Source organism: Triturus cristatus, chromosome 2_1 (genome assembly GCF_964204655.1).
Source record: "Triturus cristatus chromosome 2_1, aTriCri1.1, whole genome shotgun sequence".
Classification (NCBI taxonomy): domain Eukaryota; kingdom Metazoa; phylum Chordata; class Amphibia; order Caudata; family Salamandridae; genus Triturus; species Triturus cristatus.
In genome coordinates, this window is record NC_140581.1 from 368,636,843 (window position 1) to 368,659,602 (window position 22,760).

The window sequence follows — 22,760 nt, forward strand, 5'->3', positions numbered from 1 at the left end:
ACCCTGTGCAAACAGGCACCATCAAGAGACTACCCTTTGCTTTGTGAAACGTTCGACGAGGAACCGACTGCAGAGCCCGACCAGAGCCTTGATTTCCAGACTTCTCCGACCCTCATCCACATCTGCAGCAGAGCTGAGATCCGTGGAGGCGACGAGCGACGTGGGACCGGCTACCTGGGAAAAGTGGCTAGTAACTTACAGCGCAGCTTCTGAGGTACCCTCGAAGTTGTGCACCGGGGATTGAGAAGCCCCAACCCCAAGCACCATCTGCACCGAAGACCAGGCCCCCACACTCCACGAGTCCTGCGTGGGGCCCTTCAGCATTTTCCTGCTTGCCGCGTCTGTCCGGTTGCTTGCCCGCTGGCTAGTGGCCTCTGTGACGACGCTCCCTGAAATCTTCTGCGCTGGTTTGGCTCCTCCAGACTGGCTCCCGCTTCTCTGCAAAGAAGAAGCACCCCAGACCTTCCTGGTCTGCACCAGAAGCAAGTCCCTTGTTCTTCGTGGGTTCCGCTTGCCAAGGCTTGGTGAGTCCTAGTCCAACTTCGACGCCGCCGACAGCAAGAGCCTTCGTGGGACAGCTCGCCTCCTGGTCCTGGTCGCCCTCGACGCTTCCTGGTCCTCCTGGCTGCAGCGACAAGCTTCACCTTCACCTGCAACTCTTCACGACATCGCCTGGTTCCTTCCTGGTTCCACGTGGTCACTGGCTAGTGACCTTGACTCTGTCCCTTCTGCTTGCAGGTTTCTTCTCTTCTTGATCCCAGCCTTGGGATCCACCGGACACTCTTCACTGACTGCCTGTCAGCATCTTTCTTCAGGCATCCATAGGAGTCGACGACGAAAACGACGCATCTTCACCCCTATGCACCCGCAGCCTGTGGGCTAGGTAACTTGGGTACTCCGGTGCTCATCAGGATAGTGACTATCCTAGTGTCTAGTTTTCAAGTCTCAACTTCCTAGCTACTCCGGAAGTGTCCTAAATCTATCTATTTCTAAACTGTAACATTGCTATTGACTTTTACGCATTACGCGTGAGTGTTTCCACTCTGCACACGAATCCCGTGGGCCTCCCACTTCCTAACTAACGCTAGTGTAGTGTAGCCCCAGCGATTCCCTAGGCCTAGGCCTATTCTATTTCCGTGACAGTGGTTCTTATACCACTTACTTAGTATATGGTTTGCGTGGCCCCTAGGGCCTAACTGTATTACTTACCTGTGTGACTTACTGTATGCATTAATAAGACTGTGTTGTACTTACCTCTAAACTCATAAAGAGTGCTGAGGGTTTGCTTAGAATAAATACACTTTATTTTATATATATATCTGTTGTGGTGTCCTTTCATTTGGTATTCAAGGGATTATATATGGTATCACAGCTGGCTTCACATGCCATTCAGAGTTTAGCCTAAGACTGCTCTTGTCCATGCTACCACTAGGATAGCTGGTCTATAAGGTTGACTTTACAACCAATCACCATAAGGGTATTTGGACTGATATAAGGTGTACACTATAACTAGTGACATCATACATCAGGCCAACTTCTCACAGCAGCCACCACCTTCTATGGTTTGCCTGCCTGCATCACTGGTCACGGATCTCCAATTCCTGATCACGGACTACAAACAGGTTTCCGACGCCGGCGCCTCCCCTGACACCAGTTGCGCCACCAACACCAAGGCCAAGACCGCCACCATTGGTGCTGCAATCAGAGCCTATTACAACGCCACTTCCTCCCACAACAGATGAGGAAGAAGAGGACGAACCTGAAGAGGGAGAACTTCAGGAGATCCATTCTCCCCAGGACGAATGGGATGATTATATCCTTCCCTGTCCGACTTCTCCTGCCCCCACCACGGCTGACTCGCCTCCAGAGGATATTGGCGGCTTCCATAACATTATAGAGAGAGCGGCCCTGCGTTTTCAAATTCCGATGCCCTCGCATCAGCAAGACTGCTTCCTTTATGACTTTAAGGAACCCTTTAAGAAGTCCGTACGAGCAATACCAATGATGGACTACATTTGGGAACAGGGAGTTAAAATTATGCAACATCCTTCCTCTGTCCCCCCAGTGTTACCACGCCTGGACAAGAAATATAAAGCGCCGGACACAGCTCCGGTCTGTCTCACAGGCCACCCGAAGCCGGATTCGGTCATTACGCAGGCCGCACAGAGGAGGTCAAGCAACCCGGCTGCTCTATTGACAGCTCCACCTGATAAGGAGGACAGGCGCTTAGACACCATTGGCAAGCGGTTCTCCTCCATGTCTGCCTTGATGGTGAGGGCCTCTAACGCCCTGGCTCTTTTGGGGCGTTACAATCGCCAAATGTGGGCAGACATTGCACCATACATGGCAGACCTGCCAGAGGAGTCCAAAGAAGATGCAAAAAAGATCTTGCTTGAGGGAAAAAGATCGGCCTCGGAAATAATTGACTGTGCAATGGATATTGCTTCTACTGGCTGCCAGCAATTAGCGGGCGCAGCAGTTTTTCGACGTCAGGCTTGGCTAAAGGCAACCTCCTTCAGACCGGAGGTCCAGACTAAGGTGTTGGACATGCCTTACGATGGCCAACTTCTCTTTGGCACCCACATTGAGGAGGCGTTACAGGGGATTAAAAAAGACACGGATACTGCCAGAGCGTTGGGTACTTTGCAATTCCGGAACCCTTCCTTTCGGGGCCCCAGGGGAAGAGGTCAATCCTCTGGTAGGGGAGAATTCCACCAACGCTCTTCATTCTCCTCCTCCCAGCAATACCGGCCGCAATATCAACAGCGGCAACAATCCACATACACGAAGTCCTCCTTTCGTGGTAAAGGTGGACGGCAAAAGGGAACCTCCAGACGCCAATGACTTACAACTACGGCCGGTCTCCACCTTCTCGCCACCCTCCAAGATTGGCGGCAAAATTTCCCACTTTCTTCAAAATTGGCGAAGAATAACTACAGACCGCTGGGTCCTACAATTAGTACAATTCGGCCATTCCCTGGAATTTATGCAAATCCCTCCTCCCACCCCTCCCCGCCCAACACTTCACAAAAACCTACGTCTGTTACTCTTGGAGGTGAAGACTATGCTCCAAAAAGGAGCTATAGAGCGAGTTCCCACAAATCAACGGGGAAAAGGGTTCTACTCCCGCTTCTTCCTTATCAGGAAAAAGGAGTAGAAATGGAGGCCGATATTGGACTTACGGAATCTGAACAACTATCTGAACCAGCAGTCGTTTCGTATGGTCACCATTCAGGAGGTATTACATCTGCTCAATGCGAACGACTATATGGTGTCGTTAGACCTGCAAGACGCCTATTTCCATATTCCAATACATCGCAACCACAAGAAATTCGTACGATTCGTGGTGGCCGGCAGACATTACCAGTTACGGGTTCTGCCGTTTGGCCTCAAATCGGCACCCCGCATTTTTACCAAATGTCTAGCTCCAGTGGCGGCCTACCTACGCCATCACCATCTTCAGGTCTTTCCCTATCTAGACGACTGGCTAGTCAAGTCACCATCTCTTCAGGGCGCGTCCAGGTCTTCAAACGCCTGTCTAACGCTCTTCAATTCACTAGGCCTAACGCTCAATCGAGAGAAGTCAGTCCTTCAGCCGTCTCAGTGCATGAACTTTCTGGGCGCTACTCTGGACACTGTACTACGGAAAGCTTTTCCATCGAAGGAACGGAAGGACAAGCTGCAGGCTTTAGCTTTCAGGATAATGTCCGAAAGCACGCTGTCAATGCGTCTCTTCAAATCCCTTCTCGGGATAATGTCTTCTTGCATTCTCTTGGTCCCGCATTGTCGTCTCCATATGCGACCCCTTCAAGAAGAACTGTCGGATCAATGGGTACAGTGTACAGGATCCTTCGACGACGTCATCCAAGTCACAATCGTGATCAGGAAGGCCTTACGATGGTGGGTGTCTCCCCAGAACCTTTCAAAAGGCTTGCCTTTCTTGCTTCCTGCAGCACCCCACATAATCACCACGGATGCTTCCCTGGAGGGCTGTGGAGCCTTCCTTCAGGAGCTTCAGATAAGCGGGAAATGGTCCCCTACAGAGAGGGCACTTCATATCAACCTCCTGGAGCTGCGCGCCGTCTACCTGGCTCTGGTGGCTTTCCTCCCAAGAATCAAGAACTCCATGGTGCTTGTCAGAACAGACAACACAACGACAATGCACTATTTGAACAAGCAGGGAGGAACACGCTCGCTGACACTCTCTCGAGAATCACAAAAAATTTGGAGTTGGCTACTCACTCACAACATCTCTCTGCGAGCAGATTATGTGCCAGGCGTTCACAACGTGTTGGCAGATTCCCTCAGCAGACGGCAGTCAACTTGCCACGAGTGGGAACTGGACCAACAAGTCCTCAACAGCATCTTCGATCAATGGGGCACCCCTTCTCTGGACCTATTCGCCACCCAGATCAACGCCAAATGCCAACACTTTACAAGCTGGCATCCCCAACAAGGGTCTCTGGGGAATGCCTTTTCGATAGCATGGTGCAACATCTTTGCGTACGCCTTTCCCCTAATTCCCAGGGTGTTACGGAAGATGAAAGTGGAGCCCTGCACTCTGATCTTGATAGCCCCAGCTTGGCCACGTCAGCACTGGTTCACGGAGCTTCACATCCTCTCCCTGGAAACTCCAATCAAACTGCACCCGTTTCCATCTCTGCTAACGGTGCACAATCAACAGGTTCAGCATCCGGATCCAGCGTCTCTCGTTATCTGCATGGCTCCTGAGTACAGAGAATTCCAGGGCTTAGACGTTCCTCCGGATTGCAGACCAATCCTAGCTCGAGCGGATAGCACCAACAAGACATATTCACTGAAATGGAAACGATTGTGCATATGGTGCAAAACAAACGGGTTGCACCCTCTTTCTTCGACCCCGGAACAGATTTTACCGTATCTCCTGCACCTCGCAAAATCCGGTCTAGCTCATGCCTCCATCAAAGTACACCTAGCGGCGATATCTCGCTTTCGGAGGTCCTCTACAGGTCCATCTTTGTGGTCTCACAGACTTATCAGACAATTTCTTAAAGGGCTGTTTCGAACTTTTCCTCCAGTGAAGCCTGTACCACCGGCTTGGCATCTTAACACGGTTTTGGCTCAGCTGATAAAACACCCGTTTGAGCCAATCCACAGAGCAGATCTTAAGTATGTCTCCTGGAAGCTTGCACTCCTGCTGGCCCTTACCTCGGCAAGACGGGTTGGAGAACTACAGGCGTTCTCAATCCAGGACCCTTTCATTCAGTTCAAACGGGACAGGGTCATTCTTCGGACGAATCCGAAGTTTATCCCTAAGGTTCCGACTCAGTTCCACCTCAATGAGCCTACCATACTAAGTTCATTCTTCCCGAATCCACACACAGGGGCAGAAAAGGTTCTTCATTCATTAGATATTAAGCGCTGCCTTAAGTTTTACATTGAAAGGACTAAAACATTTCGGAAGTCCAATCAACTTTTTGTGGCATACAGTAGGCCTAGAAAAGGACTACCGCTCACCAAACGGAGTATTTCCCGCTGGATCTCTTCAGCCATAACCTTCTGTCACCAACAGGCAGGACGTCCACTGCAATCAGCAGTTCGTGCCCATTCTACAAGGGCGATGTCTACTTCCATGGCACTGTTTGCAGGAGTGTCCATGGTGGATATTTGTAGAGCGGCCACATGGAAGACGCCGCATACATTCACCAGGCATTACTGCATCATGAAGGATGCTGCAGTGGGGCAAGCTGTACTCTGTCATCTATTTCAATAGAGGTGAGCCCTTTCCTTTTTCATCCCACCATCCTGGTCTCTTTACGCACATTTCACACTGTTATGTTGGCATTACCTGGGTTATGGTTCTTTGATACTTTATCTTTCACATGGATATGTTATTATCTAGTGACTGTATATTTACTGTGCCTTCCGAAATGTGCTTTTTATTGCTTTCTATTCTGATTCAGGCATGTGAATCTATGAAAGATACCCGAATACTAGATAAGGAACGCGTTACTTACCTGTAACTGCGGTTATCCAGTATTGGTATCTTTCATAGATTCACATGCAACCCACCCACCTCCCCTGGAAGGGCTTTCTTGGATCTCTCAGTGATACAACTACTTAGCACTGTGCTTACGAAAATCTGAGGGACTAGAGCTCCTTCCAGGAGGGTTCTAGAGGGTGGTGCTAGCTGATTGGCTACTGGCCAAACTTTGGTCCTTTTTACATAAGGACGTAGATAGCTTTGTAAGCTAGGGCCCTTTGGGGCCTGTTACTCTATATGTCTTCTAGACATTGCTATGTAATTTACCGGTGACTCCCATCCCGACGACGGGGAATGATTCAGGCATGTGAATCTATGAAAGATACCAATACTGGATAACCGCAGTTACAGGTAAGTAACGCGTTCCTTACGTTAACAGAACTAAAAATGATTAAAAATCAGTGGTGGGTCTCCATAGTGAGCTAATGTGATTATAAGCCTCTATGGAATACCGTAGTGCAGCAGAAACGTATAAGGGTACTCACCCTAGTTAGTATGATTCCAGGCATCAACAGAACCTGGTGGGATATGCCTAGAGCTCGGTTACTAAAAATTGTAGGACTAAGCATAGCGACAATTCATATATTAAGGATGAAAGTAGCTGTAATTAAGTGACAAGTAGAAGGTCTCTTGTATTAAGTATTGCACGTGTCATTGAAGTCTAATGAAGTTCCCTATATCAACCTAAGCAAATAGTGAGACAGTAATGTCGGGGACACCAGATTCAGTAGCGGAATTGGTATGGGGAGGGGGCCAGAATTGGGCGTAATGTTCGCTCTTGTTAATGTGGATTGCCAATGAATATGGTCCGAGGTAGGATGGTTAACAGAGAATGGGCAGGTCGGGACAGTACCCATATGATCAGTCTGGCTAATGCTAAAAATCTGTAGGTAATCTGACAGTGGACGTCCGAGTTCAGGAGTTGGGTCTCCCGTGGTAACAAGTCTGAAAGGGAAACACGTTTACCGACAGTGTGTGACTGGCCTGGCAGTTCGTGTCACAGATACGGAAGTGTAAACACCTCCCTCTAGTGAGCCATCGTGTATTGCTTTAAGGTCGGCACATGGGCCTGAGTTCAAAGTATAGTGTTGAAGGGGTGGGAGGGAGAGATGATCGGACACTACTCTCTTATTGTAAGGTATAGTGCATAAACATTGGTGGGCCCCGGTAATCGTGAATGCCCCGTGAACACGAGCAGATAATTTGCACGCTGACTATGAGTAGGCGTAATTCGCCCAGGTCGGAATACCGACCGAGTGAGAGATTTGCCTGGGCAAATTGTTAAAAGATACAAGAAGAATATCGGAGCGGCATAGTCCGCGTTTTTACTTACAGTTTAGACGCATGGTGCTCGAAGTTAGACCTGCCCTTTCCACCGGGTCCCGGGAGGTGAAGACTTCGGTTCCAACACCGGGTTTAAAGGACAGCGTAGATCACGTGTCTAAGGGTGTGGGTGGAGCGAGGGAAAGATTTCACTTATCGTATCGCTTAACTTAGCGGCCATCTTGGAACATTGTCTGTGTGTATTAAAATAGAGAGCGAATACTGAAGAAATTCGCACCTGTAGGATAGATCTACAGGAGTTGTATTTAATATCTAACCTCCAAACCACAGGGAGGTGTTTAAATGGTCGACGGCTTGTCAGCAACGTGTATGAATTAGTCTTTATGAGAGGTGTCTTAAGGTTGTGATTACATATGAGGCTTGTAGAATTTATTCAAAATAAACAGGACCGATGGGTGAACTCGTCCATAGTTAAAATTAAGATTGTTCTACTTAAAGGTCTACAGTCTGCCACTATTGCACACCATTTCAAGTACAAAAGTGTGTCTGGAGATAAGATGTGTGTTGAGCACAATGTAGCATTAAATTTGTTTCCGTACAAGAGAATATGAAAATTGTGAGGAAATGGGGCGTGTCATATGGTGTGGCTGTGCAGCTCACCTTGTAATAGACTTAACCACATTTAGGACCCTTTGGCTTTGTTTGTGAAACCTTTAGCTTAACCCATGGCAGCTGGAGCTCGGAGCAACAGGGCTTACTCAATAGAAAAAGTGGAAAGCATTTCAACAGCATAAAAAACAATTGCAGAAGGAATCTACAAGACATCAAAGAAATATAGACTGTATTTTTGGACACCCAAACGAAAAGGATCCATCGAGGGTTCCGGAGATGCAGAATTTACAAGGTATAGTAAATCAAAGCATTTCTATCAACCACAAACACGCATTGGCAAATTCAACAAGCTTAGCACAAACCTTTTCACTACAAAGTTTGGTCTATCTGTAATGCAGTCCCTAGGAGTCACTTTAGGCTACCAACTCCAGTAGGGAGCAGTCGGGAGTGACCAGCAAGGTCCTCAAACTGTAACCTTAGTAGGTTAAAGCAGTCTTCAATCAGTTCCAAGCACTTTTATCCTTTGTTGGGCTTTGCTGTAGAAGTATTCCTGATGAAGGGATGAAGAATCTTGACGATGCTCAGAGGATGCTGTGAATGCGATACAGTCAACAGGGACACTGCTGCAACTACTCGATCCATGAAGAGGGTGAGGCTTTCCTGGTCATAGGGTTGAGCTTCCAAAAATGTCCTACTGATGCTGTCAAAGGCCCAGACACCACTGGACTATTGACCGCCCATTATCGCGGTTACTGGTCAAGCGTTCCTGTGGCAATACCTTGTCCTCTGTGGAGCCTAGCTGCACTTTAACACTCCCGGGCTCAGCGAACCTAGGTGGATCTTTGTGCATCAGATCCTGGTCCCTTGTGCTGCACGGTATTGGTTGGGAGTGGGTTTAAGACTTTGGGTTACCAATTTGCTCCATCACTCAGTTGTGTCCCTGTGCTGTGAACAGGAAGCCATCTCACTGCCCCTTGGAGTCTCTTGCCCTTGGATGGGGACACACCTTTTCCTCGAGCTGGACACAGTTTACACAGCACCTCTCCTTTGCTAGCCAACAAGTTTAAGAGGTGCTGTCCATGCCGACGCAGCCTATCTTTACTGGTTCCACGGTTCAGCAGGAAAGTCAGTCTTAGGTCCTCCTTTCAGTCAAGATCTGAGTTTGGGGTGCCAGTTGTGTCCTACTTATGCTCAGAAAATGACTCAGGGCATGATGTGGTTGCTAGCCAATAGGTTCTCTCCCACCTAATGACCTCTTCCCGTGAAGTATTGCCCCTGGGCATCCCAAGATGCACCATTCTGCCCACTTCCAATATGGCAGCACCCCTCTCCCAGCATGTGGAGCTTCCTAGCCCAACCCAGAAGTGTGGCTACCAAGGGTGCTACACGCCCCTGGAAAACCAGGTTGACAACTACTTTCCCCTCTCCTGTCCCTAGTGCCACCATGAACAGTGGAGCAGCTCCTCTCCCAAGTGTTAACCATTTGCCCTTCAAGGATGGCTTGTCCTTTAAAGCATACCATTTGGGACATCACCCATGTGGCTTCTTGCAGGAGGGAGGTGACACCTCTTTCCTGAATAGGCCCCCAGTATATCCTTTCCTGGAAGTTGTTAGCACATCTCTCCATGATGGCAGAAATTTTCTCTGACAGGACTCCATGTGCGCCGAGTATGGGAAGAGGGGACTAAAGGCAACATAGTGACTTGTTACACTTATATGCCATTAAGTTGTTTACATCTTTATTTACCTCCCAGGGTGGTTGGACTTCACTTTTGTGGGGTTGCTTCTCAGAGCGGTGCTCTGCTCTTTCCCTTTACTAGTTTCCAATATAGAGTGCCTGGCACTTTCTTTACGGAGAGGTTTTTCACTATTCCATGTCTTCATCATTTTAGCACACAGTTCCCATGTTGTAACAGTTTTTTGGTGGTGGCTCTGCGTTGCGGCGCGGAAAAGTTTCTCTGATGAAAACTGACGTCAGCGCGCCGGGAGGGGCATATATGGCTCCGCTGACGTCACGTCCGTGGCGCAGAGGTGCTGCTGCGGAAAGTTTTCTGTATCCAGTCTGACGCTTGGGGATTTTCTAAGTTAAGGGATCTGCGGCTAAGACTGTCTCTACCAGATACATCGTTACCGAAGGCAAGTAACTTGTTCAATTTAGACTTTCGCTCTACGCATCAATGTGGCCATCAGTGTGGGCAGCTTTTGCTGGGCTAAAGAGAGAATGTGTCACATGAGGTGTTCTTGAGCAAGGCGTGCGTTGCAAGCTCTTCAGCAGTTTACCTGCAGGGTTTGGACTTTTTCGCACATTTTGCAGGCCCTGTCATCATTGAGTATAACAGGATAGGGGATACAAAATGTCTCCAGACAATACCAAAATGTATTCCACAAGGTGACAGATCATGGGTAACAGGAAAGAGGCAAAGGCTGTTGGACTGAGAATAGACAGAAACTCTAAAATGGAGTAGTGGTAGCTGGGAACAGAACATGTAGAGGATGAAAAATGGAGGCCACAGCATTGGAACAAATGGGCAGCATACATTTTATAAAAAAATGAATGGGTCGCAAAGTCCTTTTTATGACTTGAAAGTGTTATCCAGCTCGTAATAACTTACGGAAGTAGCAGAATACTCTTGCTAACGGAAAGGTAGTTTTGTTTAAATTTATTTGCAAATTCCAGGCTTTGCATTAGTAAGATTCTTTGTACATGAGGCTTCTACTTTCATAACCGTATTGTTATTTTGGTCAGTTGTCAAACATGCCTTACACATCCTGGACACTGAAGCCATCTATCGAGGATGAGGCAGACCTTCCTCTGAAAAAAGTGTACTTGGCAACAGGAAGATTGGGCTTTGTGGGAGCTTAGTCACAGCTTACATCAAGAGTATCAGCACTCTCAATTTAACAATTGAGTTTTCAACGTCCGGTCATACTATATCTCCTTGTAAAAGTAAAAGATTGAAAAAGATGAAGGATGTTTAAGAATATGCACTCTAAATCGGGACAGTGGTCCTTGTCAATAGAAACACGTTTCTAGGGATTAAGTTGAGGGCAAATGTTTGAGCTGGTGATTAAGCTAAAGCCGTCTTCTGAAAAATGGGGAATATGGTGCTCAGTGTGTAGGGAATATTTAAGGAGTGAGTCCTCCACCATTAATGTTGAGGTTGTTAGATGATTTTACTTTTATGATCCAAGTTCACTGCAATAGATTGGCCTGGTGAGTGAGCTAGATTTGATAAGCGCTCAAGCACTAAACTAAGACAGTTGAAGATGATCTGATGTGATGAATTTTTTCTCTGAGGTGTATCGCTGGTGTTCAAGCACATGACCTTCACATTGCACAGAATGTATGTGTGCAATCTGTTTACAATTTACTGTTTACAACTTGCCTCCAATGGAAATCTTTTGGAGGTAAAAATGTATTTAGTGACTTATTTTGGAAAGGTTATGTATGTTGTATTGTCATCTCCCACTGCTAATCTCACAGTAAAGATTCTCACTAGCTCCTGTAGAAGCAGAGCTTAATACAGTGTTCTGTAGCATCATGTGATGGTCTTACATTTATGCACATGGTAAGGTCTTCCACAGACTGTGCTTCAGTATTATTAGCCAGGTCTCCCTCAGGTGGAGACTTGAATCAGTAGTACATCAGAGTATGCCTCTGCAATTCACGCACAAACTAAAATTGGAAAGGTGACTATTGTTTCCTTTTTTGGCTTTAGAACAGGTATATATTGTGTTTGGTTGTTATGCCTTACACATCATTACAGCCTCTCATTAATACAAATTAGACTGTGAAATCTTCTGATTTGGCAGAGGGGAAGCTAAAATATGCATCTTAATGAAACGTTTCTGACATGTTTTTTTATTGGTGTTTTCAAATTTTATATTTTAAATGAAATATTGCACCAGTTTCAAAAAAATGTAAAGTAAACAAACAAAATACTTGGTTTTATACTGGAGAAGGAAAAGTCTAAAACTCATCGAATTAGCCCACACGTTTTGCCTAGAAAATGATGTAACTTTGACTGGAAGTTCACAGGGTCCCTGCCAACCCGTGCCAGAGCTCTTTCTCTAAACTGTACCTTTTGTTTCCAAATTGGCACAACTTCAACGGCCCTTGTACGTTTGTAGTAGATTGTGCCCCTGGTACCTACGGCATTGGCACGGAAGAGAGACCTCAAAGGCTGCAGAACAAATTGTGCCACCCTAGGGTCCTGCAGTCTGCCAGTGCACACCGCACGCCTTGATGCAGACCAAACTGAAGGGTCGACATGGCATACATCCCAGTGTAAAACAGAGAGAGAGGGACCCCCAAACCAAGAGAGAGGGGTGCCAAGCAAGACCGTAGTCAAAAAGGACCTCCCTTGGATCTATATATATCAACCGTCATTCAAACACACAGATTTCACATTAACAGGATGAGATATGGCATCAACGAAGCAAACCAATTACTTAATAGCAAATTTATTTCAAATTAATCAAAAAATCCCCAAAAAATATATAAAACGTTGTACACATACATTAAAAAGATAACCAATTTTTCAAATGTTAAAACAAGAATTAAAGCTTTCTTGAAATTCATATACAGATAATATAATAAATCACCATCAATATACATACAGAACAAAAAATTGTGTGCCATGCCCTTAGACACTGCATGGGATATGGGTAAGTCACCCCTATAGAATGCCTTGTAGTCGCAAGGCAGGGTTCACTCTATCTCCTGTGAGGGCATAGCTACATGAGCAGATATGCCCCTGCAATACCCATGCTGATTCCTGGATATTGTAAGTAAACAGGGAAGCCATAGTGAGTACATTGGCTGGACACTTGTCATTATGAGTTCCCTAGCTCCATGATGACTTCACTGAATAATGGGATGTTTGGTCCCAATCATCTCGCTGTAATAAACATACACTGATTCCAGTGTCAGATTTATTAAATACTGTACTCAGAGGACCAGTTAGAAGGGTCCCCTGAGACCTCTCAACCCAGTAGTATATGCCTGACTGGTCCCCACCAGTCTGCCACCTCTAGACCTGTTGCTAACCCCATGGGGTGAGCGTCTACAGGGTGTAGTCACCCTTAAGATAAGTAGCCCATTCACTACTACCCTGCACTCTCTTTAAACATTCCTAAATGTAGTATTTAGGTGTCCCTTCTGACCCCCCAAACCTCAGTTCCTGACAACCTAGGAAGAACCGGACACCATAGAGCTACAAAAGCAGAGAAGACTGCAAAAAGCACCTGACTTAGCCCCAGCCCTCCCGGGCTTTCTGCAGCCCTAGACAAAAACTGCACCACAGTCGACTAGTCCTGCAGCCAAAGACCTCCAAAACCCTGGGAGGACTGCCTGCCTCCAACAAAGATCAAGAACTCCCAAGAACAGCGGACTGTTTAAAAACAGCAACCTTCAAGCAAGCCCTCGGTGACCTGAAGAACCATGAAACCTGACAACCGGTTCCACCTCGGCAACCAACACCTCCAGCCCGATTTAAAGAAGTCCACCTGCACCCACAAGTTTCCCAAGTGCTCCAGAGCCCGAGCCAACCATTGGATGACTCCTGCCGGACTCCTAGATGTCGCCTGCAGCTTCTGTGAGGAGACCACCTCAATCGCGACCTGCCCTGGTAAGCTGTTTGCTACACCAAAAGGCACCCCTGGGCCTTGATGAAGAGAACCAAAAGTAGCCCTATGTCCCCGAACATCGCAACTTACCTCTCCAGCTGTTGGGTTCTCGCCTCCTGGCCTGAGCCTGCAGCTCTTTTTTTCGGTTTGGCCTTTCGGTTTTCGTTTTTTTCGGTTTGGCCTTTTCGGTTTGGACTTGCATTGAGCGCCCGACGCTATGTTAGCATTCTGTATTCGGCCACCCCTGTTTTCCGCTGGTGTTGCTGCTTTGGACCTTGCCCAGTGCTAGTCTTAACCACTGGAGACTATTCTCCCAAGCCAATGTCACTTGCTTGTAAGAAGCTTTTTCTGATTTCAGCAATTTCCATTGATTTGAATAGGGTACCTGACCCCGCGTTTGCACCCTGCGCTTATTTACTTGAGACGCAGTTCTGTGGTTCTACAAAATAAATATAACTATTAATTTTAAAAAGTGGTCTCAGATTTATTCATTGGGTGTGTGTCTCCTTTATTGCCTCAGTGAGTACATCAAAATGTAGCAGTACCCTCTAAGCCTAACTACTCATCCACACTACCACAAAAGAGCATTAGTATTATTTACATCTGAAAGAAACACGTTAGTTAGATTCCTCACCTTAGAATATCCCCAGGCGTCAGACTGGATCCGGAAGATTTTTCGTCAGCAATACCCCTTGCGCGTCGCTAGGCGTCGTCTGCGGTTCCGCGTCCGTCGTCGTGCGCCGGAATGACGTCGTCTGAGTACTTGGACGCCGCCCTTACGCGCTGACGTCAGTTCTTCTTTTTTCCGCGCCAGTAAGCGCAGATCCGGGAGAGCTACCCCTTTAGTCAATTTTTGACTAACTTTTTGATCCTGTCAATCGACTCCGGTGCTGGTAGGATGCCTGGTTTTAAAGCCTGTGCTGACTGTAACCGCCTGATGTCGGTTACGGACCATCACCGCCGGTGCCTGTACTGCTTGGGCCTCGACCACGACGCGGAGTCGTGCTCGGACTGTAAGGCCCTGACCTCGAAGGCTAGACGGGAGCGGTCCCGTAAGCTTCTCGAGATTTGCCACTCTGCTCCGCGCGCCTCTCGATCCCGGTCCAGGAGGAGGTCCAAGGATCGGTCGCGGAGCCGCAGCCGACATCACCATCGGTCGTCGGGATCCAAGTCTTCGGGTAAGTCGAAGCATTCCAAAAAGTCCAAGAGGCGACATCGCTCTTCGGACTCCCCTCGCCGGTCGCGCGACTCGGCCGAGGGTCAGGGTGGTTCCACCCCCGCGGCTCCTGCGGAGCCGCAGGCGCCACGCCTGTCCCCATACCCTCCGGTCCCTGGGACTAACGCGACGCCGGCGGAAGTCAGTGCCTTCCTCTCGACCATGAGGAACCTGGCTCCGCCGTCGGCGCCCGCTGGTGCGCCTTCGGGCCCCGCGGACCCGACTGGGCTGCCTTGCCTGACGGTGGCTCCGGCCTCGACGCCGCAAGCGCCCGAGGGACCCGTTCTCGAGTCCCCGCCGACGCCGGTCGACCTCGTCACACCTCCTCCGCCGGCGTCGACACCGGTACCACCCCTGACGCCGACGTCTACTCCGCTCGACGTCGAGCCCCGGTTCAGTCCCACTCCGGGCCCGGCGCCGGTCCGGCGTCGATGGACGCCGAGATCGGCGCCGCTAGAGACACATTATGTCTACCGCCCGGCTCCGTTCCTTTCTCCTCTATTCCAGGAGTCGGATGATGGGGACAACTGGGAGGGATCGGAGGATCCTATGGCCGTTCAGGCTCAACTGTCCCAGGACTGGGCAGATGAACTGGGGGAGGCCAGTGGCCTGGATACCTCTCCAGACACTGGATTTGTCTCTCCTCCGACTGTGGCTTCGGAGGAGGGCGCTGCTTTCTCTGTGGTGCTGCGCAAGGCGGCCGCAGCCCTTGGGCTCGAGCTGCCTGCCGTGGCTGTGAGGACTAACGTCCTTACTGAGGTGCTTCAGTCTGCAGCAAGCTCCACTGAGCCTCTGCTGCAATTCAATGAGGCCCTCATTGACGCTCTGCAGGGCACCTGGTCCAAGGCCTCCACAGTTCCTCCTGTGGACAGGAACGTCGCCAGGCGCCACCGCCCTGCTCCGGGCGACCCCAGTTTCCTGTCTCAACACCCTACCCCTGAGAGCCTGGTTATCCAGGCCTCCACCTCCCAATCCTCTTTCCCGACCGCCCGGCCGGACCGGGATTCCAAGAGGCTAGAACAGTTTGGCAAGAAGCTGTTCTCCTCCCTTAGTTTGGGCCTGCGGTCTTTAAACACCGCTTGTCTCTTGGACCGTTATTCCCACTCTCTGTGGGATACGGTGGAGGACGTGCTGCCCCTGTGTCCGGAGGAGGCCCGGACACGACTTTCCCAGGCTCTGGCCGATGGTAGGGACGCAGCACGACATGCTATACGATGTGGGCTTGACACCACGGACTCGCTGGGTAGGGCCATTTCTACCACAGTGGCGCTTCGACGTCACGCCTGGCTGCGGTCCACGTCATTTTCGGGTGATGTCCAGAGCACTCTCATGGACATGCCGTTTGATGGCACTCGCCTGTTTGGCGAGAAAGCGGACAGTGCGCTGAACCGCTTTAATGACTCCCGGGCTACGGCCAAGTCCTTGGGCCTCTCGGCCCCGCGGTCGCAATCTTCCGCCTTTCGCCCCTTTTGTGGCCAAGGAAGGGGCGCCACCTCACGTGCGCCTAGCCACCAGCTGCAGAACCAACCTGCGCGCGGTCGCGGACGTGGTTTCCGCCGTGGCGGTACTGGAGGACGACGTGGTCAGCCCACATCCACCCCGGCTGTTTTAAAGAACAAGGGTACCCCTTATGCGAACCTGGGGTGATACAATGTGGAAGAGAACAATGGTTCGGGATGGCCTGAGAAGGTCCTTCTCAGGCCATCCCGAACCATTGTTCTCTTCCACATCACATCCACCCCGGCAGCATCCGCCTCCAAGCCTTCCTAGTCCGAGCTTTCAGGCCCATTCCACGCCAGTGGGCGGCAGAGTTCGCCATCACCTGCTCCACTGGCGGTCCATCACATCGGACAGGTGGGTGCTGCAAATCGTCCGAAGGGGCTACTCCCTCCCCTTCGAGACGACCCCTCCAGCCATGCCACCGCAGCACCACCGTATCTTGGGGGGATCATTTGAATCTTCTCCACGAGGAAGTTTCGGCCCTCTTGGCCAAGGGGGCCGTCGAGCGCGTTCCGAGTCCAGAAGTAGGTCGTGGTTGTTATTCCCACTACTTTCTGGTTCCCAAGAAGGGCAACCGGAACGTCAATGCCTTCCTCCGAAAGGAAAGGTTCAAGATGTTGACTTTGGCTCAGGTTCTAGCTGCCCTAGACCCCGGAGACTGGATGGTAGCGTTGGACTTGCAGGACGCATATTTCCACATTCCCGTCCTGCCGGCCCACCGGCGTTACCTGCGGTTCACGGTGGGCCAAGAGCACTTTCAGTTTACCGTGCTCCCCTTCGGCCTCACCAGTGCCCCTCGGGTGTTCACGAAAGTGATGGCGGTGGTCGCAGCTCATCTGCGCAGACTAGGGGTTCCAGTCTTCCCCTATCTCGACGACTGGCTGTTGAAGGCGGGCTCGCCCCAGACAGTCGTCTCCCACCTCCAGACTACGGCGGATCTCCTGCATTTGCTGGGGTTTTCCATCAACGTGCCGAAGTCACACCTGAGTCCCTCTCAAAAGCTCCTCTTCATCGGAGCGGTTCTCGATTCGGCGCAGTTCCGGGTCCATCCACCGGAACAGCGGGTCCGGGATATACAGGCCCTGATTCCCATCTTTCGGCCTCTATCCTGGGTTTCGGTCAGGCTAGTGTTGCGGCTTCTGGGGCTGATGGCCTCCTGCATCCTACTAGTGCATCACGCCAGGCGGCGCATGCGGGCTCTGCAGTGGGACCTGAAGTTTCAGTGGGCCCAGCATCACGGCAACCTGTCCGACCATGTCTTGATCTCGGAGGGCACTGCACAGCAGTTGCAGTGGTGGCTCACGGACCGCGATTGGGTCAAGGGCAAGAGCCTCTCCCTTACCCAACCGGAGCATGTCGTAGTGACGGATGCGTCCCTCCTGGGATGGGGTGGCCATATGGGAGAGGCGGAGATCAGAGGCCTCTGGTCTCTGGCGGAATCTCGTCTCCACATCAACCTGTTGGAGTTGAGAGCGATCCGACTTGCACTGAAAGCCTTCCTTCCCTCTGTCAGGGGAAGTGTCGTGCAGGTGTTCACGGACAACACCACCGCCATGTGGTATTGCAACAAACAGGGCGGGGTTGGGTCGTGGACCCTCTGCGCCTCTGGACATGGCTGGAACACCAGGGCGTCACCCTAGTGGTTCAACATCTGGCGGGCTCTCTGAACGCCAGAGCGGACGAACTCAGCCGCCGGTGCATGATGGATCACGAATGGCGTCTGAACTCCGAAGTGGCGCAAGGTCTCTTTCAGCAGTGGGGAGAGCCTTGGTTAGATCTATTCGCCACCGAAGAGAACGCGCAATGTCAGCAGTTCTGCGCGTTGGAATTTCCAAGGCGGCACTCGCTCGGCGACGCTTTTCGTCACGAGTGGAGTTGCGGTCTGTTGTACGCCTTTCCGCCTATACCACTTCTGCCCAGAGTGCTGAAGAAGATCAGGCACGACCGGGCCCAAGTCATCTTGGTGGCTCCGGATTGGGCACAAAGGTACTGGTATCCCGAGCTACTCAGTATGTTGACCGATCCTCCGATACGTCTGCCCCTTCGGGAGGATCTTCTGTCGCAACGGTCCTCCACCCGAACCTGTCCAGCCTCCACCTCCATGCGTGGAGATTGAGCGGCGGCAGTTGATGCCATTTGACTTGCCTCCTGAAGTCTGTGATATCATTCTGGCAGCCAGGCGTCCCTCCACAAAGACGGTATACGCCTGCCGGTGGAACAAGTTTGTGGCATGGTGCACAGCAAAGGCTGTGGATCCCCTTTCCACCCCTCTTTCTGAGGTTCTCCTCTTTCTTCTTTCCTTGGCCCGGCAGGGCTCTGCCCTGGGCACCCTGAAGGGTTATCTTGCTGCCATCTCTGCCTTCTTGCGGCTTCCTGATCAGCCTTCTCTTTTCAAGTCCCCTGTAGTTACACGCTTTCTAAAAGGCATTACTCACACGTTCCCTCCTGTCCCTTTTGTATTGCCGCAGTGGGACTTGAATCTTGTTCTCACATTTCTAATGTGTGCTCCCTTTGAGCCTCTTCATAATTGTCCTCTTCGTCTGCTGACGCTTAAGACTGCTTTTCTGGTAGCCATCACCTCGGCTAGACGGGTGAGTGAGCTCCAGGCTTTATCTTCAAAGCCTCCTTTTCTCTCTGTTCATCCGGACAAGGATGTCCTTCGGCCTCGTCCCTCCTTTCTTCCGAAAGTGGTGACTCCATTTCATCTTGGGCAGTCTGTCACCTTGCCCACCTTCTTTCCGCCTCCGCATCCTTCCAAAGAGGAAGCGAGGCTCCACTGTCTGGACCCAAAACGTGCGCTCTCCTTTTATTTGGACCGCACAAAGCAGTTCCGGGTGGACGACCAACTTTTCGTTGGATACGTGGGTGCTAAGAAGGGGAAAGCTGTGCACAAACGGACCATCTCTCGGTGGGTCGTTTTGTGCATCAAAATTTGTTACTCCTTGGCAAAAAAGGACCCTCCTGTTGGGCTGCGCGCCCATTCCACTCGGGCCACAGCGGCTACTACTGCTTTGGGACGGGGTGTCCCTTTGCAGGATATGTGTCAGGCGGCGACGTGGGCTTCGCTACACACGTTTGCCAGGCATTACTGCCTTGACAGCCAAGTCCGGAGGGATGGCTTCTTTGGCCGTTCTGTCCTCCAGGACTTTCTGGTGTGATCTTGGTTCGCAGACCCACCACCGGGGATGGTATTGCTTGCGTATCTATTCTAAGGTGAGGAATCTAACTAACGTGTTTCTTTCAGATGAACAAGTTACTTACCTTCGGTAACGATGTATCTGTAAGAAACATTAGTTAGTTAGATTCCTCACCGACCAACCATCCTCCCCGTTCTGCGAACTGACATCTAGGGTTAAGGTTATCCTTTTCAGGCCCCTAGATTTTATTTTTGGCACCAGTGTCGGTCTTTGCATGGCTCTGCGTTCCTGGCGCGGAAGGCTATGTACAAGAACTGACGTCAGCGCGCGAGGGCGGCGTCTAAGTACTCCAACGTCATTCTGGCGCACGACCCCGACGACTGACGCGGAGCCTCAGACGCCTAGCGACGCGCAAGGGGTATTGCTGACGAAAAATCTTCCGGATCCAGTCTGACGCCTGGGGATATTCTAAGGTGAGGAATCTAACTAACTAATGTTTCTTACAGATACATAGTTACCGAAGGTAAGTAACTTGTTCTTTAGCCTCTGTAAAGCCTCTGAGGATCCACTGAACTCGCTGCACGCAGTACCTCTTTTTGGTATGGTATATAGAGATCCAACTTCCTACCCTGTACTCATGGTGTCAGTGTGTTTTCTAATCATAAAGCCAATCCTGAATTTGTAGTATTTGTGTAGAATATTAAGATGGTCATGCCTAAATAATTGTTGTGTTTAGACTGAAAGTATTTATTTTAATAGGTGGCTACAAGGGCAGAAATGAAGATGTTGGTTCAGACCCTGGACAAGTTAAAAATCACTGTACGTATATTTGAAAAATGTTCTTTTTTAAAATGCTAACATCAGGCATACTGTAATAACTTCACTATTTGTTGAAAATGTTTAACATTCAAAGATGGCATTTTAAGGATATGATATACATAATCAAAAACTAAAATGAATATAGCCATTTCTCTTCTAAAAAAATATCAGGTTGACAATGTGCTTTTTTGTGGCCCCCAGCCCTTCTCAATGTCCTACACCAGTTTTTTCTCCTGCTGTGTAAATTCCACTCCTTTATACAGGTCTTCCAGCACTAGGCCGCTTTTAGATCTTATTTTCATTTTCACCCCTTCTGTTGATTTTTAAATGGTCCTTCGTATTGTTAATAATTCTTTAACCTTTGAAGTTGATTTAATTCTGTTGCTGTTATTTGGACTTTTTTCTATACATATCTTACTTTTAAATGTTTACTAGAGTCCTTCAAAGGTCAACTCAGCCCAGTCATATCAAAATGTTTAACATTCAGAATTTAGTCGGCATTGAAATGGCACTTGAAGGCCCTTTAAGGGCAGATCTTGCTCTGAGGAGGAGCATTTTTCACTCCTTTGTAATGTAATCATAGTTATATTCCCCCTGATGTACAATTGCAAGCTGGTTTTCACACCCACAAACCAGGCACCACTCCAATTAATTGTTGATAGTATTCTTTCCTTTAAACAAGCTTAGTGGTCTGCTGCATTTGGCTAGGTTTGTGCTATATAAATATCACATTCACACTACCATACCTACATCTTACATCAACTTATTTTGTAGAGTGTTAAATGTTTGACATTCCGGTTGAAACTCTACAACACTTATCAGACACATAGAGTGATGTATGTTATCTCGATCTTTGGAGCATGCTATGCATATTTTGTTTGACCCCTTAACACAGAAAGAGGCATTCAAACCTTGTGGTCATTTGCTGGATGTCTGTAAAATAAGGAAGTGTTCAAAGTAGGAAAATCACTGACTAGTCGAAACAATTAAACATAAGTTACCTTTAAAGTTCTTAGAGATTTATCTTTTTAAAAATATGCTAAGCCCAAAGAGTCAAATATTGTAAAGAAGATTATGTAACAGGGCCAGTTATCCTCTACTTGCACGTAGAAAACTCCATACTGGATTTTTGATAGCTATCCACTATCTACCAAAAGTGCAATTTTTCCCAAGGTACATTACCAAAACGTTCAAAATTCAGTCTAAGATCTGGACACTAGAGACACAACTTTTATCACACCATGTTTTATAAAAATAAATGCATATTGTTGTGGATAAATTCCTTTTTATTATAACAAATTTAATTTGTGCATATAAATTGCTGTTGCTTCCATAATTTTAAGATGGTAAGAACAATTTGCAAGTAAAAACAAAAAGAATTTTGAAGTGTTAACTTTAGTGGGAGTTTCTTAACTCCAGTAATTTTAGGAACATAAAATGTTACATAATGGAAATTTTTGTTCTCCAAGAGATCTTCTCCACAAAGGTCCCCTAGTAGCAGAGGATACTGATCATACACTGAGGCCTCTCTCTCCTTGTTCAAACTTGAACTTATCCTACTCCTCTTGCACCTCCATTTGTACCGCACAATCTCCGTCGCTGAATGTAGTTGCTTTAAGCCAACCTTGACATGAGAAGCTGGCTTAGTATATGGTGCACGCTTATGTAAGTGGGCACCCTGCACTAATCCAGGCAACTATTATGGTGATTTTAGTGGTCTTAGACAACCTTAGTAAGCTCTGTAAGTGGTAGCTGTTGAGAGCAACTTTCAGGCTTAGTCCAGAAGGAGTGTAAAGCAGCTTGTTTCACCAGAGCATAATCTTTTTGGTATAGATTAAGTAAAAATGAACCACAAAGTATATTTATAAAAATATGTATTTATTATAAGACACTCGCTAACACATACAGATGTCTCCTACCCAGAGATGTACACCATGCTCACAATACTTTGCAATAAAAACAGGAAAGTAGCATGAATACACAGTGGTCACCAGGGGGAGACCAAACCAATAATATAGTGGTATGCGAACCACGACTCGAGTCAAGACTATGCCCAGAAGACATAGATGTGCCGGGGACCCAAGGATCTACCCAAGGTGCGTATCTAGAAACCCCACGGAGATTGTGTGCAGTGTGGAAACAAGCCCACATACTCAATACAAGTCATGGGTAAGTCGCAGTTGCAATTTTGAAGAAGGAAACTTCCCAGTGGACCTTGAAGAAACCCCTTGGAAGACAGAAGGTTGGAGATCCACCCCATCCGTGGATACCTTAGGAATCAGGCTACCTACACAAGGGAAGCCGGGTGCATAGGTGTGAAGTGGCGTCGGAAACCACCATCAAACTCAATGGAGGACTTACAAAAGATGCAGCAGCTGGAGAAGGTGAGTGCCGGTGGATCCCAAAAGTGGATTCAAGGTGAGAAGTACCTGCAAGCAGAGGGGGGAAAGTCTATGCCACTCAGTAGTGACCAGGAAGCACGGAAGACTAATGCCCACCGATGTCAGGTTTTGCAGGAGAGTTGACAGTGACCTTGGAGCTG

General features: G+C 48.9%; 1 protein-coding gene across 4 annotated transcripts in view; it reads left to right on the forward strand.

Annotated features, from left to right (window-relative positions):
• The window catches only part of DDX4 (DEAD-box helicase 4), a 1,682,862-nt gene that overhangs the window by 944,893 nt on the left and 715,209 nt on the right, over positions 1-22,760 (forward strand). For all 4 annotated transcript variants that reach the window (XM_085631316.1, XM_085631317.1, XM_085631319.1 and 1 more), the window contains one exon: positions 20,159-20,218. In XM_085631316.1, coding sequence (XP_085487442.1) covers positions 20,159-20,218 — 60 coding nt within the window. The remainder of the gene's footprint in view (positions 1-20,158; positions 20,219-22,760) is intronic.